The sequence below is a fragment of the Microtus pennsylvanicus genome, chromosome 7 (genome assembly GCF_037038515.1).
Source record: "Microtus pennsylvanicus isolate mMicPen1 chromosome 7, mMicPen1.hap1, whole genome shotgun sequence".
Classification (NCBI taxonomy): Eukaryota; Metazoa; Chordata; class Mammalia; order Rodentia; family Cricetidae; genus Microtus; species Microtus pennsylvanicus.
The window spans coordinates 33,104,826-33,124,204 of record NC_134585.1 but is presented as its reverse complement, the minus strand read 5'-3'; the positions used below and the strand labels follow the sequence as shown (position 1 = coordinate 33,124,204).

The window sequence follows — 19,379 nt, the reverse complement described above, 5'->3', positions numbered from 1 at the left end:
CAAGCCTCAAGATCATGCAGGGATCATAAGGGTGCGCTGATTTGAACAGGCACATGGGGTGACTCAGCACAGACCACAGGGTGGAGCAGACCTGCTGCCGTCATCAGGTGTTGTTTCTCTTGATTCCTCCAGGGGTTGTGAAGAAAAGTTTGAGCTCCACCCATGCACTGGTAGACTTCAGGTTCGGAGAAACCAAGGTGGTGTCCATCTCCTTCATCATACCAGTTGGGGGCGCCACGCCTTGCCCACAACTTCAGGTACCTACTCTCTGGTCCCTTCTGGGAGGGACCCTTTTATACAAGTGGTTCTGAAGCTGTGGGTCACAGCCCCTTTGGGGGTGAACAAACCTTTCACAGGGGTTGCCAAAGACCATCGGAAAACCCAGATATTTATATTATTTTATTTATATTTATATATATTTATATTATTAATAACAGTCACAAAATTACAGTTATGAAGTAACAATGAAAATAATTTTATGGTTGGGGGTCACCACAGCATGAGGAACTGTATATTAAGTGCTCACAGAATTAGGAAGGTTGAGAACCACTGCTTTATACTGTCCACAGGGTTTTGAATTACAGAGGATGGCAGAGGTCCCTATGTGGTGTTCTTGGGCTTCTGTAAGGAGCCTGTGTTTGGGCAGGAAGAGCAGCAGCCAGTTTCTTTTCCCCATCACTTGGCAATTTCTCAGTGACTGATTGCCAGGTCCCTGTTAATGGAGCTGGTCACTGTGTATAGTGGCTTATATAATATCTTGTGATACTTGTCACGAGGGGGGAAGGAAATTGTGTGGCTCCTAGTGCTCCTGAAGCTTTCTCTGCAAAAGACTGCATTATCTTATATGTATCAAAGACAGAACTAGGGATTTCTGTGACCTGCAGTCAGCCGCCGCCAACCTGTGATGTCATAATGCAGTTCCCCCAAGTGTGCTTTCCACAAATGAGACAGACAAATATGTTCTCATCTGATTATAAATGAACAAGCACTACACCGTGTCTGGGTCATCCACCAGCCACTGTCTTGACACCAAGATGGGGCAGAGGGCCAGGCACAAAAGGAAAGCCTTTCAAAGCCTCAGGGCTGCTGTTCCTTACATGGCGCAAGCCAAGGAGGGATCAGAGAGGTTAGCCTTGGTCTGTTCCAACTTCCTGGGCCAGACTCATTGTACACCTCCTATTCCCTTCTCCTGATGACTGACAGGTACCCGGCAGCCTCACTGAGCCCTTTGGCAGAGCCATCTATACATCTGGGTGACCTTTCCTGTGGACTCCACGTCTGTGCTGAGACTGACCATCACCAAACCCATGCTTTCCTTTTGTCTGGGGGACAGACACCCTTCTAACACTGAGGACACGACCCCCATGTCTTTATAGCAACCCCACTAGATGCTCCTTCAGCCCCAGTCATTGTTTCTACCAATTTCTTTGAGTTTCAGAACCCTAGCTAGCTTGCTGACTGTCCCAAGATCCTTGTCAATTGCCAAACTCCTACCAAAGCTGGGTTTTTCAAAACTGCAAGTGTAGCCCAATAAACTCCGAGAATTCTGGAACCCTTTCTTATCTGATTTTTTTTAAAGCTCTATATCAGAATTTTATTGCCAGTACCTGCCAGTAATCAGGAGTTATTGTGAAACAAGTGTATGTTAAATTATGTACGAGCTCTGTAAACAAATTATTTGCTGTGAAACGTGTTTTCTGCTACAGGTTGGGGATTATGTGTTTGCCAAAATCAAGACAAACAAAGGATTTGAGTTCTATGTCCCCGCCATCGTCATAGCACTTCCAAATCGGGATGTGGCTTCAGAGAAATTCTACACAGTTTTAAAGTGTAACAACCGCAGAGTAAGTGTCTGCCCAGACAACTGCCTTCTCGCTAGGCCGATGGGTGGGAGCTGAGGGAACACAGCTGTCTACTCCCCTACTCATGCATCCTTTGTGGTCTGGACCCTGCTCCTGCTGAGAGCACTGTGGTCTCCTTGCTTCTATATGGGAGAGTCATTTGGTTTTCCTTGTCAGCTGCAATTGACAGCTAGCCAGATTTACTCTGGGTGTTCTCTCTCTCTCTCTCTCTCTCTCTCTGTGTGTGTGTGTGTGTGTGTGTGTGTGTGTGTGTGTGTGTGTGTGTGTCTGTCTGTCTGTCTGTCTCTCTGTCTGTCTGTCTGTCTCTCCCTCTCTCTTATGGTATATATGTGTCTGTATGCATGGTCAGATGTTTGAAAGCCAAGGGTTACCACCAAGTATATTCCTCCATCACCCTCCCACTTTATTTACTGAGGCTGGGTCTGTTGCTAAATCTGGTACTCACCCATTCAGCTAGTCTAGCTAGCCAGGGATCCTGTCTCTGCCCTTGAAGTGCTGGGATCAGAGATGGGCTGCCATGCCTTTGCAGCTTTTACATGGGTCCTAGGGATCCACACTCTGCTCATGTTTGCATGACAATCTGTTTACCCACTCAATCACCTCCCCAGGCTCAATACCACTCTGTGTGTTTGTGTGTGTGTGTGTGTGTGTGTGTGTGTGTGTGAGAGAGAGAGAGAGAGAGAGAGAGAGAGAGAGAGAGAGAGAGAGAGACCTCCTGTTTCTGCCTGTGCTCCTCTGCAAGCGCTGTAGATACAGGCATCTCCTGGCCTTTCTCAGCCTTGTCTTCCTCTGCCACCTCATGATCTGACTGTGGATGAGCATCCCCAGCTCATAGTGCTGCTTGAGAATATCCACAGGGGAAAAAGCAAGTCGCGGGCACAGTGAAGTGATGTCCTGAGGCATGGCTCAGGGACGGGGAGACATGCACAGCTGATGGTCTGGGATCCCTAAAGAAAGGCCTCAGCTTCCAGAGAGTGACTTTGTTGTTGACCCTCAGGGCAGGAAGTCCCTGGGGGGCCAGAATGCTGTAGTCAGGGGAAAGGATTGAAGCTTCTCATAAAGATTCTGGGAAACCTCACAAGGGAAAACAGGGTTTTCAGCAACAGGGTCATGGTCACAGCTATCTAAAACAAGATACCCGAGGTTGCAAACAAAGATAGAAAGGTGCGTGCGTGCGTGTGTGCATGCATGTACATGTGTGACTGACCTGGGTAGACTTGGCAGTTGATGTAGAATTTAGATGAATGACCGAGGACTTAACAATGACTTATTTAGCAAAGAATTATAAAGCAATGTGAATTTAGCCTGCTCTCTTGAGTGGCACCCTGAATGGGATAATGACTACTAGCTCTGATAATGGCTTGAGCTGGAATAAACTTGTTCATGACTTGGGGGCTTCTTGGGTTCAATGACTTTTTTTCGGTGTGATTACAGGAATTTTGCCCTCGGAGTGCACTTATAAAGATCAGCCAAAACAAGTATGCTCTCTCTTGCTCTCATATAAATGCGTCCCAGGTTGAGAAGGACCAAGCAATGTGAGTACACCCAGCTCCTACTGAAAAGCTTTTTGCACCTGATAAATAATACACAATAATAATGCACAACAATCCAAATCAGACCAAATCAAACCAAATTAGGGAAATCCCAGGTTTAATGGATACCAGCGCTGGGGGTGGCCTTTTAGCATCTCAAAGAGGAGATGGGGAAGGAAGACCAGAAAACCACGTGTTTGTTTTGGGTGGGGGCGGGCTGGCAGTTTAAATACCCTGTGGGAGTGGTCTTAAGCATCTCTAGGGATGGGTCATTATTTGGTGGGCTTTCTTGGAGATGGAGTCTGGACTGAGGCAACTCCCAGGGGAGCGGGCTTGGGATGGAACTTCCTCCCAAACATTCCAGACTCTTTGGGTATATAAATGCCAGGAGCTGGGGTGACGCTTCCACCCAAACACCTACCTCTTAAATATCAACTTAGATCTTTGCACCTTTATTCTGTTGCTGAGATCTAAACCTGACTGAGTACTAGTAGAGATGGAAGCCTCGGTTCTGTGAGCATTAGCCAATCCATCTCCTTCCACTGAACTGCTGTTTGTCACTCCATCTGGCTCTAATCTCAGAGCCAACACTTTTTTCACTGGCCCTTCATAAACACATTCAACCCTGCCATGAAGAAGAGGTCATTACGCCACTTTTGTGTATAAGAATTCAAGGCCTTCTATTTAAGCCTCACTTGGGAACTGTCCCCTAAGTGTCCCTTCCATGGAGGCACATATAAGAGGGAGAAGGGAGGTTCTGAAGTGGCTTACCAGAGCACTGTGTTGGGGTGATTGGGGGTTCCCAGGGTCTACACTGGGGTGAACAAATCTCCACCAGAAGCAGTAGAGTTACTGAGAGATGTGCAGGCAGACTGGCCCAATGTCAACAGGAAGACTTGAGGCCTAAAGAGTAGGCAAAACCCATGTCCGTGCGGGCAGCAAGAGCAAGGGTGAAGTCAGTCACAGCTTGGAGTTAAAGGAACATGAAGAAGAAGTAAATGTGGGTTTTGAGCAAGGGCTGTAGTAGGGGATTCAGGAAGCACCTTCCACTTTTACAGAGTGAATGTGTTGTTTTGGGGAGTGAACCTTTTATTCTGGGCGTAGCCTTTAGCCTTCATTCACCTTCATTATAGAAACAAAACACCTCATACCCCCCAGTTTGGGGCATGTGGGACTCTTAGCCTTTCTCTGTGATGTCAAAGAACATTAGTGTGTCTCATGTAATTGAAAGCTGATCTTCCCACCTGTTCTGGAAGCCCATTCCTCCATGTCCTGGGTCCTGACGCTGAGGGTGACCGTCGCGTTCCACTATCCTCTTTCCTTAGCTTCACCTCAGAGGAAAAACGAGTTTCTCCTGCATTTACCCACAAAGTATCCATCTATGTGCCTGTACATATCCCCCCATCTCTTACTGCTCCCTCCCCCGGACCTGTAGTGTGATCTAACTCACACTTTCCTTCTCTCTTAGTCTCTTCTGTAGAGTTGGAGAACCTTGACTCCATGAATGTGGATATCAGTTTTCACAGAGCCCAGCTGAGACCCCAGACCTGTCCCAGTCCTCAGGCATTCCCACCCTGGCCATGCTTACTCTTGAGATTGCCCTTGACATATGGACCTGTCCTCTCAGGCCTGCCATGGCTCTCTAGGTTTCCTCTCTGCCTGATTTTACTCACACCATTGTTTCCATGGTGCCGCTCACACCAAGAGCATGTTGGGTGTCTTCCTCTATCACTTTTCCACTTTGTTTTTAAAGACAAACTCTCTGACTGGCTGAGAATTTCCCCAGTCTCCTCTCCCCAACACTGGGGTTACAGGCACATGTAGTTATGTTCGACTTCTATGTAGTTGCCAGGAATTTGAACTTGTCTGCTTGCTTCCGCAATAAACCATTTCCCTAGCTTCCCACACTGACTCTTTGCACCTGCCATCATTCCAACTCAATGCATACAGACCGAGCTTGGTCCTCAAGCCTGCTCCCAAGACCCAGGCTCCTTGTCTCTGCTCCTCCTCCTCCCATGAGCCGTCAAATTGTGCAAGCAGGCATCTGCTAGTCAGTTACCCGTCCCATCTGTCTCCATGTTATTGCGATCCAGGCTTGGAGATGGTTTGCAGCTCTGTTGAGACTCAGTGCTTTAGGCTGGAACTCCGAGTTGCTCCCATCTAGGCCTGCCAACCCAGGCATATTCCCTGGAGGGCTCGACTGATTGATTTTCTTTGAATGCAAATGGTTCTTATACCATCTCCCTCACTTAAAAACCTTCAGACCTCACCACCATCTGGGTCCCTCTGATCCTATCTTAACCTCTCCTATGTGTGGTGAGCCTGTCTCCCAACCCTCTAGGGCATACTAACTGCTTACCAATGCCATTCTTTCTCAGGTCTCTGTGCTTTGCATAAACTGTGTGTTACTGTCTCAGAACACTATTAGCCTCCTGGGAAATCCTAAAGATCGGACACCAGCATCCCCACTACCATGAAATGTCCTGGTACCTAGCTAGCTTCTCCCATGTACTAAAGTGGTCCCACCGCATCATCTATAGGTTTTCATGATAGAAAATGTCCCTAGGGCTAGACTGTCTCAGTCCACTTTCTGTTGCTATAACAAAATGCCTATATATTTTTCAAAGAAGAAAAAAAGATGTTTATAGTTCAACTTTGAAGGTTGAAAGTCCAAGGTCGGGTGACTCCACCCATTTGGTCTCTGGTAAGGGCCTTTCTGGTCTTGTTAAGACATAGTAGATAATATTCTGTGAGTAAAGTGTAGTAACACAGAGAGACAAGGAAACTAGAGACTATGGAGGGGTTCAACTTATTCTTGTATGTCAACTTGCTCACTCCAGGAGACCCCAGTAATCTCTTAAAGGGGCCAAGTCCCCAATGACCTAATTGTCTCCTACTGGGACTCACCTTTTAAAGGCCCCATCATCACCTCTCTGTATGGCTATACTAAAGACCAACCCTACATACAGCGTATGAACCTTTGGAGAGAAATATTTTTTAAATTTTAGCTCATGATAAAGGAATATGAATATTAGTCTAGGTATTGACTATTTTCACTGAACTCGACATTATCTTTAATCATTTTTTAATTAAAATCCATTTCTTTCTGTATGAAGGAAAAACCCTTGTCTCTCACATTCCCTGGGCCTTATTTAAATCTCTTAGCTGCTAATTATCTACTCTCACCTCTAGGGCTTCACACAGGAGATATGTTCATTGACTCTCTAATTTTCTTTTTTTCTCTCTCAATGCCTTCCTCGGAGCAACAAGCTATGTTTAATTTTCCCAAGCAGGAGCCATCTTCAACCTGCTAATTCCAGACCTTAAGGAGTCTCTGCTTCCATAACCAGGGCTGAATACAAGAGTGCAGTATAGCTGTTTTCTAGTCTCTGCCTTCTTTCAGGTCCCTGGTACTTAATTCCCTCTTACCTCCTGTACCATCTCCTTGTGGATGTCTGTGTGAGTCCTCCGGCCTTTATACCACGGAGGCCATTATTGAGAATCCTGATCCTCGTGTGTATGTGTCATTAAAAAATGTACCCCAGGTCATGATTCTGACAGGACTATCGTTTCGGGTATTGACTCAGTTGTTCCTATCAGTCCAGGGGTGATCAGCCAGGGCGTGTCACCTCCAGACACCTGGGTAGACCAGCATGAACGACATGCTGGTGTCTGTCATCCCACCCTCTCTTCTTCCTTCTGGGGCCCTTCAGCTGTGGCTAACAGAGTATTTCCTACAGATAGATCCCTCTCCTGGTCCCCGATGGAGAGTACAAGCAGTGAAAGATGTGGTGGAAGCTGGTCAGAGGGGTCAAAAGGGATCAGCTAGAGTCCGTGCAATCTTCTGTTCTCAACCAGTCTGGTCACCTCTTTTTGGGTCCTGTTCCTTTCTATCAGAAGTCCGTAGCCTCTGATTGCTGCAGGGGAAGGGGGCGTCTGGTGGGTTCCATGCTCTGGCTTCTGGATGTCTCCCCTGAGGGAAATCCCCTCAGCCAGGTGTCATGAAGCTAGCTCCAGACCTGGGTGTCTGGCAGGTCTGAGCAGAATCCACATACCTGGTGCCCTGTAGCTGGCTGCAAACCCCTCCAGCAGAGCTGGAGTCTACCTGCCCACTTGACAGAGCCAGGCCTGGGCAAGTCAGCCCTCTAGAAAGATGTTCTCTTAAGAGGCTTTATGATTTCGTAGTTATAATAACAATAACAACAGTAGTGACAATATTCCAAATGTGATTGTGGGAAAACAAGTGGGACTAACCCATTTTCTCTGGGCTCCAGAAAAATCCATATGATGGGAATTAAAAATCAGGCACCTGAGGGGAAAAGCTTGTCTTCCCTTGCTGCTCGATTGGTGCTGTGGGGTCTTGGGGACACTCTTGTGTGAGACTGCGGAAAGGAAGACGTTCCCAGGCCTTGGAGGTGGTCGTTTGAGTCTGTGGTCAGCTCACTATTCCCTGTTGCACACAACATTAGCATCCCATTGTCTGTCCTCAGAGCAGCCTGGTGACTTCCCATGGCTTTAGGCATATGATTCCGTGGGAGGGCCGATTCCCAAGCGACTTAGCCTCCTTCCTGGACAGCACGGAAGAGCCTCACACTGCCTTCCCACAGTGGTGGAATGAGCTCATTGATGAAACATCAAGGCCCAGCGCTGCTTCTGGCATTGCATGAACACATCACTTCCCTTGCTCTGATGTAGTCGCTCCTGACAGAGCTTCCCTGGGAGCGAGCTGGGCATTTGAAATCAGTGAGTCTGTACCTCTCTTTATCCCTTTATCCCTGCAGTCAGATAATAGCAGAACCTCTGCCTGTGCATATCCTATGCTGTCTCTAAGTACCAAGGCCATTTCCTACTTTCAAGAGAATGCTAGGGTATCTTCAAGAATCAGAGACTTTCAGACCAATGGTATCAGCCTCTTGATCTTCCTCTCCTTCCGTTGTCAATTCGGAGGCCTTCTGATCCCATGAGACATCTGTCTGGTGCCTATTCCTGAGCAAAAGAGACAATGTAGAAAAGAGGCCTCTGGGGGCCAGCAAGAGAGCCAGGGTATTGGCAAATCTTGATCAACTGAATAGGTGGATTTTGAACCCAGAAAAAAATGTATCATGGTTTCTCAGCACTTTCTCCATAGAAATGAGTCCTGAACCAGTTAAGACACAGTGCCTGGCTCCTCATTCTACCCCACTATGTGTATTCTGATTCTGTTTATTGAATTGCAACTTGTATTATTGTATATTATAAATTATCCCTAATCCCCAAATCCAAAATCCAACATGCTCACTGTCTTAGGGTTTTATTGCTGTAAAGAGACACCATGACCCAGAAAACTCTTATGAAGGAAAGCATTTCACTGGGGCTGGCTGACAGTTCGGAGGTCTAGTCTGTTGTCATCACGGTGGGAGGACATAGTGGTGCTGGAGAGGTAGCCGAGTGTTCTGGATCAGCAGGCAGCAGGAAGTGAATGCTGCACTGGACCTGGCTTGAGCATTTTAGACTTCAAAGCCCCCTTATGACTCACGTCCCCCAACAACACCGCACCTATCAGCAGTGCCAGGCCCTGTGAGCCTGTGGGGCGCTTTCCGTTCAAACTACCACACTCAGAAAGAACAAACAGGATGCCATAAGTGGAAAGCTTCACACCTGGTTCAGGTGTCAGGTGACAGCGACAGTTCAGAGCCAGCAAAGGTATATATGCATCAGCTTACATAAGATCCATAGGGGTGTGTGGGAAACAGAACTGAACTCCATGTTAGGACTCAGGTTCCATCTGCCAGGTGTCTCATTACGTATATGCAAAGAATCCAAAACCTGGAACACTTCTGGTCCCAAATATTTTGGACAAGTGACATTTAACATTCAATCAAATCTATAATCTAAACTAATTAATAGATTACCTAGGTTTAATGTTTCATTAGTGTGAGATTGAACTAAAGAAAACCACTGAGTGGTCACGTCTAGTCATGGTTATGGCTTATATCCATAGGGTCATGGCAGCCCTTTCTGTCTCCATAGTGATTGTGGCCAAGAAGCAGGGTAAGATGTAGGGGGAGGGCAGGGATAGGAGCTTGCATATCAGCCTCGTGTGGAGGATCCACCCTTGTAGACTGAGGTAAGCCAGTCTCCAGTCGGATGATCTTCTGGCCTCCTTGGGAAGTACACACATACAGTGCTCTTAAATACATGCAGGCAAAGCTCTGATAAAATAAAAATAAACAAATATTTTAAAAAGTTTTTTCCTAGCCGGGCGACGGTGGCGCACGCCTTTAATCCCAGCACTCGGGAGGCAGAGGCAGGCGGATCTCTGTGAGTTCGAGACCAGCCTGGTCTACAAGAGCTAGTTCCAGGACAGGCTCCAAAGCCACAGAGAAACCCTGTCTCGAAAAAACCAAAAAAAAAAAAAGTTTTTTCCTGGCCAAACCTTTTTGTTCTAGCCGCGACAACTTGTCTTGTTTTGTTCTTGTTCCAAAAGTAATGCACGGCTAATATTACTTATAAATTAAAAGCAACGGGAAGACCTTCTTTTTAGATCCACAACCTAATGTGGCATCAATAAGCACTGTGTTTTGGAGTGCATTCCTCTAGATTTTTTCATCTGCTGTGTTGATTCATATTTTTTTCTTCAAAGCCAAAAGCGCTATGGTTTTTACTTATCATGGATAACAGTTGCAAAACATTTTATGTTGATTGCCTTGGCGGGTTACTTAGTCTAGGGTTAGTAGCCCTCGTGGCAGTTCAGTTATTCCAGGGTCCCGGAGAGGCACTACCTGGAAGATATGGGCTAGGAGACAGGAAGAAGGCCATGCAAAGTTTGTCAAAGCCTCCGTTTATTACAGATGGGGTATAGCTTTATATAGAGTAAAGAGTTGGGGGATGGGCACAGGGTTCTGGGCTCTTGCCGCGTGGTTCACGTTGGTCACATGGTCCTCGTTGGTCACGTAGCCAGGTTACCTTCGGTCGGGTCACTGTAGGCCTGGAAGTTGACACACCTAGTTCTCTAGATAGTTTGGAATGCGGGGTGGGTTCCGCTAACAGATAGCTCTCATTAACAGCTAATTTGGGTGTGGGGTAGGCTTTGTCAATAGAACCATTCTTAACACAATTAGAGGTGTGGGGTTCTCTGCAGACTCCCCAGGGTGATGGTTCCTGTAATGATTTTAGGAGGAAATTGGCTCCTGACAGATCCCCCTTTCTTTTATAAAGACAGGCAGCTATTAAGTGAAGGGCATCAGGTCAGAGTCCAACCAAGGTGTCAGATCTAAAGGAGAAGGGACTGGGACAAGGAGAGACCCTCCTCTCGAATGATGAAGCAATTTACCTCTCCTGGGAACAGAGGGGTGCCTTATGATTCTTAGGTCTAGTGGGGACCAGGTCTTTATCCCCCTTACCCGTCTTAGGATTCCCAGTATCCTGTCTTAGGTTGGGGGATTTCCTGCCACAAGTCTAGTGAGATTTAAAGTAAGCAGATCACAGGGCGCCCTGTCTTAGGCCATGTGGAGGGCACTCCTCGTGCCTGGCACCATGCCCATGTTGAGCCGGCCAGTACAGCCTCTGTATGGTGTGCTGTTCAAGCGAGGGTCCACACTAACTCCCGTCATTGGGCCCCTGTGTCTATCACTAATGAAAAGACTGTGAGTAGCTCCTCAAACAAAATATAATGATATAATTTTGGGCACCAATAACTCCATCTTCCAGACAAGAAGAAAGGGCATTTTCCAAACCCAGTATTCACCTTTTTATCTGGCCTTAGGTATCCTCCTTCCTAAATGCCTACTCCACAATAAGATTATGAGTGCTGCCTGCCAATAATTAGGGCAGTGTAAAAGGGATCTAAATCTAAATTTTTTAGCATATGCATTAAACCCAAACATTTTACAGCGTGTGTCAGACTTTTTCCCAACATCTATAAGCAGTTATAAGTATCATTAGATCAATTGCAGTAAGAGCACAGTGACATACATAGTTGTTACCAAATACCACCAGTTCCAGTCTCTGAGCAACAGTGACAGGAACCCTAATCTTTCCCCTTCTTAAGTGAAGAAGCATTAATATTTTAATTAAAATGAGTTTTGTGTCCCAAAGATTAAAACTGTCTGATGTTTAGTACGCATCTTAGTTTCAAAGCAAACCAGAATTCAAACTGCAGAAGGAGCTCAGCATTAGTGCTTCAGGACAGGTGGGATTCCTGGGTGAGGTGAGCAGGATTCAGCTATCTGAAGCACATCCTGGCACTTCTCAGGTGGGTCTCCCTGGACTCTCTAGGGGCAGAATTGACACCCTGCAGAGTGGTGTAGCAGGTTGTGTTATCAGTCACTCCTCTCCTTGGGGGCAGGAAAGGCCTGACCAAGGACCTCTCCCCAGTCTCCTCTGGAACTCCTCTGTGGGCATCTGCAGCCTCGACAGCATCAGATCCAGCTTTTCTTTTCTTTCTGTGAAAAAAGCATAAACATATCCTCGACCCCAAATATATATAGGTCGGGTTTTTTCATAATGCATTGCAAGGGCTTTTCCACCTTGCCTTAGCAAAGGTCAGCTTGGTGTTATTGTGCCAGATCCGTTTGCATCAGGATCTGCTTGCAACTTTTTATGAGTTGCTTTGAAGGAGCCTTGTTACGCTCCACAATTTCTTTTTTATTAGCCATATATGCAGCTCTTCCATTGGAAAAGCCATTTGTAAAATTTAGCATAAAATCCTTTAAGGGATTTTTAGCTATAACATTAGCAAAATACAGTTGTGTGAATTGTAGCAATGATCTTGGAAAAGATTATTGTTTTTGCCTTTGAATTGAGCAAACATAATTGTCCAGGAATCAATTTTAAAATTATCAATGAATCTATTGTTTAGTATAAGAAACATTGATCATAGTCAATATTTTGTCAGACCAATTTTCAGCTTTTATCCTGCCCTTTTATATTAGACAGGCTACTGTTTTAAATTAAGAGCTTAATATCTTAACTGGCAAAACTGAAAAGGTTTAGCCATAAACAGCATTTTTTATAAAACTGTTGTAGAATAAGTTTTGTATTTAATATACACACTCGTCATAGCTGAATTATAATTAATATACTGTATTTGTTGATTATTGTATACTTTACCTGTTGATTTATATTTTTTACCTGCTTGAATACCTGTTAGGAGCTGTTTAAGCTTTTTATTGGAAATTGTTTTTTGTAAGAATTTTACCTAGCGGCTCAAGGTCTTTCATAAGAATATTATAACTAGGGCTTTAACCATTGTATATCTAATTAAAAGTTTATAAGATATCCTCCTCTTAAGTTTTAAGTCTGCCTTGCAGATAGGAAAATGGAAAAAGGAAGCATTTTTTAACTAATAATGCTGGCCTCATTAGACACCAACATGTAGAAGAATGAAAATAAATCTACATCCATCTCCATGTACAAAACTTAAGTTTAAATGAGCCAAAGGCCTCAGCATATAAAAATTATGTTGAACCTCACAGAGAAAAATTTTTTGAAGCACACTTTGCCACATCTCAAACACAGCCTCAGTGGCATAAACATTTGGAGAAACCATAAATCTCCTGAACTGAGAAACTTTTGTATAATAAGACTATATAGTGGGAAAAGATCTTTACTTATCATAAATCCATTCCAAAAATATATGAAGAACTCAGGAAATTAGTTATTAAAAATTTTAATCCCAAAAAATATTTGTTATAGACCTAAACTGAAAACTCTCAGACGAACTTAAAAATGACTGAGACACTTAAAAATGCTCAAACATAACAACCTTTAGCCCTCAGAGAAATGCAAACCAAAACTCTGAGATTTTACCTTATCCTTGTAGAAATGACCAAGATTAAAAATTACTACTAACAATTTATGCTTAAGAAAATGTGGGTAAAGAAAAAACCTTATTGCTGGAAGTGCAAACCGACACAGTCATCTTTGGATCGCACATAGTATTGAAAAACCTGGATGAACCCAGACTCTCCCAGTAGGAAGAAAAGAATCAAAAATCCAGGGCTAGCCGCTTCAGCGACCCTGCCCTAGGAACCAGCTGAAGACAAAGCCTTGATCTCGAAAAACAGGTTTTACAACTGCAATTATCACAGTACTGTTTTAGGAACTAGCGGATTATTGGGAGTGGTCCCGAGAGGCAGGGAGCTGTCCTCCAGAGACCACCATTGGATTTTTGGAATGTATGACTCTCCCGGACCACTGGGGTGTGGCCCCTTTCCTCAAAAAATTCTTTCTCCTGGTCACTGGGGGTCGAACTCCTCCCCCACCAACCAAGGCCACGTGTGCGACCTCAGCAAGGAAGGTCTCCGGGCCCTTGCCATCCAGAGACCCAAGTGAGAGTCTCCCCAGCATTGAGGGACCCTCATTTTGTCTATTTTTTAAAATTAGGCAAATATCTACCTCAAAACTTAGCAATACCCCTTTTGGGCCTAAATACAAAAATGTTTGACCATACCACAAGGACATGTGCTCAGCCATGCCCATAGCAGAACCATTTTATCATAGCCTAGAATCTGAAAATAACCCAGATGTACCTCTTTTACATCTAGGATAAATGAGACATCCTCCTTTTAAATATCCATGAATACCACAAAATATCTTGGAGTAACTCCAAGCAAGCAGGACAGAAGTTTTGGGTCCTGTCATCTCTGCCTGTGAAGGCGGAATTTTTTTTTTTATTTTTATTTTTAACCATTATCACTTGTTAGAGTATAACTCTGGCCCTTGATAAAGTTAATTAAGAGGCCTGAGTCTCAGCATTCCACCTTGAAGCCACACCTGGCATCAGGAAAGGACCTCAAGCTGAAACAATACGACTCCTACCCAAGAGCGGGCCGTACAAATGGAAAAACTTGTATAATAACTTTAAATCTTGAAAGATCCCCTACTTTCTTGGGAAAGCAGAAGAAACATAGCAAAAATGACAATTTCACTGAAAGCAGTTTACAGATTCAGTGTAAATGTCCATTAAAAATTATAGCAACATTTCTCACAGAACTCACAGATTTAATGTAAATGTTCATTAAAATTATAGCAAAACTTTTCACAGAACTCAAAAGAACAATATAGAACTCAAAAGAACAATCTCCAACCTTATACGAAAGAAATAAAAACTCAGGATAGCCTAAACAATTCTAAAGATCCTCTGAATATATCACAATCTTTGATTTTAAAACTTTACTACAGAAACACAGTACTGAAATTAATCTACCTTAGATATAAACTTATATACCTACAAACTAAAGATTTTTGACCAAGAAGCAAGATTTTTAAAATGGAAAAGAAGCATATTTACTGTCCTAAAAGAAGCTGCAGCTTTTTGAATCTAGATTCCTGTATAGCAAACCTGCCTGTCAGCTTTCGCTCCATATGGCAGGGGGTTAAAGACATAGGCTCTCTAGCCCTAACAGCCAGCCTGCTTGGCAGGCGTAGCTGTGTGGATTGTACCCTAACTTCTCGCATCTCGAGGGACTCCCTTTTGAGTCCACAAGCAAACACATAAAGCAAACACATGAATCTCTGTTTTTGACTCTTACTCCTCTCTCCCTGAGTGATTGATTAAATTCCTGTATGAATTTCTCTTCCCTTAAAAGTCCCATATCTTTTTGGACGACGGTGAGCCTGCGCCTACCTTGTCCTGCAGATCTGTCCGAGTTCTACAGCCGCAGAACCTTCTGTTTTCTTCTTGTTTTCCCGGGACCGCGCGTTGTCGTCCGATAGTTGACCGTGCTCCGAGTCGCTGGTTCGGGCGCCACTGTCGATTGCCTTGGCGGGTTACTTAGTCTAGGGTTAGTAGCCCGCCTGGCAGTTCAGTTATTCCAGGGTCCCGGAGAGGCACTACCTGGAAGATATGGGCTAGGAGACAGGAAGAAGGCCATGCAAAGTTTGTCAAAGCCTCCGTTTATTACAGATGGGGTATAGCTTTATATAGAGTAAAGAGTTGGGGGATGGGCACAGGGTTCTGGGCTCTTGCCGCGTGGTTCACGTTGGTCACATGGTCCTCGTTGGTCACGTAGCCAGGTTACCTTCGGTCGGGTCACTGTAGGCCTGGAAGTTGACACACCTAGTTCTCTAGATAGTTTGGAATGCGGGGTGGGTTCCGCTAACAGATAGCTCTCATTAACAGCTAATTTGGGTGTGGGGTAGGCTTTGTCAATAGAACCATTCTTAACACAATTAGAGGTGTGGGGTTCTCTGCAGACTCCCCAGGGTGATGGTTCCTGTAATGATTTTAGGAGGAAATTGGCTCCTGACAATTTTAAATGTGGGAACCATGGGGTTGGAGAGATGACTCGGTGGTCAAAAGCACTTGCTGCTCTTTCAGAGGACCCGGGTTCCATTCCCAGGACCCACATAGTAGCTCATCGCTGTCCATATCTCTAGTCCCAAGGGATCTGACCCCCTCCTTCGCCCCCCACAGTGACCAGGCACACATGTGTTACACAGGCATACAAATATCCATGCACATTAAATAAATACATACATACATGTAAGTTTTTAAATTACAAATTTAATTTAAAAAGGCAAATAACTTGTCAATTCTATTGGAATCCATTTCCCAGAGGCAACTGTTTCTAGTTTGCTTCAAGGTGTCTAGTCTTCTTTGCCTATTCACAACCCTAGTAACAAAAATGAAAATATAAGTATTCTCTTTTGTAACTCTTTTCCCACTTACTGGCATATTTGTTACCTTTTCCCATAACAGTAACCCCTGCTATTTCATTATTGCCTGCCTAAAATTACATTAGGAAGTGACCTATAACTCATTCATAGCAAAAGCTATACATATATTGCTTCTTGGCTCCCCCCTCTTCTCCAGCTCCTGCAGACAGGTAGACAGATCTCTCTGCTTATGCTTGGAGTGCTTTTTAACACATCTGGAAAACCCCTGCTACCCTTTCCTTGGTGCTTATCTTCCTAAGAAGCCGTAGGTTATAAAAACAATCAATTCTAGTGGAGAAAAACAAACTAGAACTAACTTAGCTTCAAGGGAAGCAGCAACAAGAGCAGCAGTAGACCTGGAGTAGAAGAGCTCAGGTTTCACAGGCAGGTGTTCTTGGTGCAGTCTCGAGGTGTGGTCTCCATATCTCTAGGCACATGTTCTCCCAGAGAGCCGGCATCTACACAAGCACAGTCCTCACATAAGATAGTTTGTGTATGTGTGTGTGTGTGGGGGGGGATCCAGGAAAGCCTTTTTATTCCGTGTACCGCTACTGCTTGGGCCATTTTTTTTGTTTTTGCCTCTCTTGGGAATTCCCTTCTGAGTCTTGTGCTAGTCTTTGAAAAATAACCACATGTGATACAATCTTGATCCATTACAGAGTAATTTGAATAATGGGATTTTTCTGTTTGAAAATAACCAAGGGCCTTTTCCCAGCTCATATTTTTCTTTGACATTTTTCCAGAAGAATTGGAAACAGTAATGATTCGAAGTTATTCAGGGCAAAACCCAAACCCAAATGTTTCTGAGTGGAGGCAAGGGTGGTCAAGACGACCCGTGTGGAAATGCGAAACAAAAGCGGGGTTTAAACCCAGGTATTTAGTGCTCTTAACACAGCCCGGAGGTTCTGAAAAAAGTGAAATTGACGAATCAGTGGGCCACGATGAGGGGGCTAGAATGAAGTCGTGGTGTTCCCAAGATGCTTTCTCGGAAGAAAAGCCAACATTCCTTGATAAACAAGCTTCGTCCGGTACATTTTCTAAATAAGTCTCTATCTATGACATCATAGGCAGGCCTGTGCTTTTCCTATTAAATGTAATAAAAAGTGACAGCGCTACTGGCATTTGGGAGTTTCTGATGTTGCACTTTGAGCCACGTAGTTTGAGAAACCTCAGCGGTGGTAGAGCTGGGCTGCCGTATCCGTGGTGGTCAGTGGGCAGTGCTGAAGTGTGCGCTGGGGGCATCTGAGCTTGAGCATGTTGTTTATTGACTGACTGGGTAAGGACTGGGTACATGTGGTTAGGTTTTCCCTGTTGTGTGGGACTCCTACTTACCTGCATGAACCAAATGGAGTTTAAGTCTAAAGTATCCAACACCTAGGGCAGCGGGCAAAGCTTAGAGACTTGTGCAGGCATGAGCTGAAGATCTCGGCAGATACCCTGTAGCAGTCAAGCCCAGGATGAACTGGAGATCTCTGCAGATACCCTGTAGCAGTCAAGCCCAGGGGGAGCTGAAGATCTCGGCAGATACCCTGTAGCAGTCAAGCCCAGGGTGTCTAAAATCAGCCTCAAGCTCTCCTCTGTCTCTCTAGGAAAGAAGTGGAGTCAAGGAAACCTTCCCCACTCTGGACAGTGATTGAAGAAGACACAGGAAATTTTAAACAGTCGAGACAAGAGAACCTTAAAAAAATGAAAAAGAAGCCCACCAAGAGGTCACCTTTCCGGGAGATGATGTCCTCGTATTCAGATGGCTCTTCCCATGGCACCAGGTCCCCAGAGTCTAACCCCTAAAACCTTCCATGAGCCCAGGGTGGGGGATTGGGGAGGCACCCTGAACCTGCATGACACTTTGAAACCTCATTTGAGAATAATGTATGTGGGATCATTCCCCAGTTTCCGGGCCAGTGTAGGTCCCAGCACAACAACACAACCCCTCCACCGCGCTCCCCCCACCCCCAGTCATGCTAACATCCACTTTCCCAGAGAAGGCTCTCCGCTCAAGGCCTAAGATACTGCCAACCTCACCTCTACTGCTACACCGGCACCAGGAGCAGTCTTGCCCTGACAGATTCCAGCCACCCACAGTGCAAGGGGCTGAGGACCCACCGCTGAGGAACCCTAAGGCGTACACCCTAGTGGCAGCTAACTTTAAGCAAGCCACTATTCCTCCAGGGCTGCTCAGATCCTAGCCTCTGGACCCTGTGGAGCAAGCCTGTCTGGTGAGGTAAGGCTTGCCTTCATTCAACTCAACGCCTTCCCTGTTGATGAGAACCAGGCCCCCAACCTGCTATTTGAGCTTAGGGATTTTTCTGACCATTCCGTATCCTACTTTTCCCCCAACACCACAGATTGTTCTCAGTCTTTTGACACACTCTGTATACGTAGCAGCACTAGTGTGATGAGCTACTATCAGAATGTTCTCAGGGGTTTTGGGGAGTCCGTTTAGTTTGGCCCCACACCTACGATCTTGTTTTAAATTGGTTCTTCCTTGTGAGTTAAGAATTTTGTCACCCAACATGAAGAGCAAATTTAAGACCTGGTTGGTAGCTTGCCTGAGATCTGTAAGCCTGAGCATTCTCTGTGTTACTGTTTTCTGAACATTTCTATTGAGCCCTTCCTAATTGGTTGTGTCTGTAGTCTGTTGTAGGTACCTCTAATTGAGCGCAGAAGCTGAATAAAATCTTACATTGGAAACATTGCTCTGGCTGCTCCTTTGCTACTGTATTCTTTGAACATTTAGTGCCAATGCAAAAGCATTCAGCTCTGCTCACTAACTTCAGGGCTGAAGTAGCTCTCTCAAAGTCTCCTTTGTCCAGGCGGTAACAGTCCTCGGACTATAAAAACCAAACAAGCAAGCACAAACCAGTACAGCTTATTAATAAGAAACATATTGGAGACCTTTGGAAAATAGAAAAGATAAGAAGAGTTCTGATATTTAAAGAGTAGACTAGTTAAACATGGTGTTCACATTCCCGAAAGCTAAAGTTGGAGAAATGAGAAGAGGAACCCACTTCCAAAATCATGGGAGAATGAGAAACATCAGCTTCTGCTTAAGCTGAATACCACGAGGAAATGAGGATGGAGATGGGAACTGAAGTGTGAGTGAAAGCGGGAAGCAGGCAAGGGAGCCTGTGGGAGGCCTGTTGCACCTCCGTACCCTAGCCCCAAAGACAAAACTCAATTCCTTGTAAGCAGGGCCGCCCCGGAGCAACTTTCCTCTTCAGTCTCCAGAGGGATGTGTCGTAGGTCCCTGCATGGGGAGTGCTGGCAGGGAGGAGGGACATCCTTCAGTCCCTGAAAACATGGACACCCTCATGCATTGCATGGAGACCTCATGCAACTGGAAGCT

At 45.1% G+C, this 19,379-nt stretch overlaps 1 protein-coding gene across 1 annotated transcript in view; it reads left to right on the top strand.

The window, feature by feature from the left end:
• Vwa3b (von Willebrand factor A domain containing 3B) overlaps window positions 1–18,719 on the top strand; it is a 178,044-nt gene extending 159,325 nt beyond the window's left edge. The window contains exons 24-28 of the mRNA XM_075978890.1: window positions 133–257; window positions 1,707–1,844; window positions 3,297–3,397; window positions 17,623–17,799; window positions 18,019–18,719. Of these exons, the coding sequence (XP_075835005.1) occupies window positions 133–257; window positions 1,707–1,844; window positions 3,297–3,397; window positions 17,623–17,799; window positions 18,019–18,142 (665 nt within the window). The 3' untranslated portion in view covers window positions 18,143–18,719. The remainder of the gene's footprint in view (window positions 1–132; window positions 258–1,706; window positions 1,845–3,296; window positions 3,398–17,622; window positions 17,800–18,018) is intronic.
• Window positions 18,720–19,379: the final 660 nt, after the last annotated feature.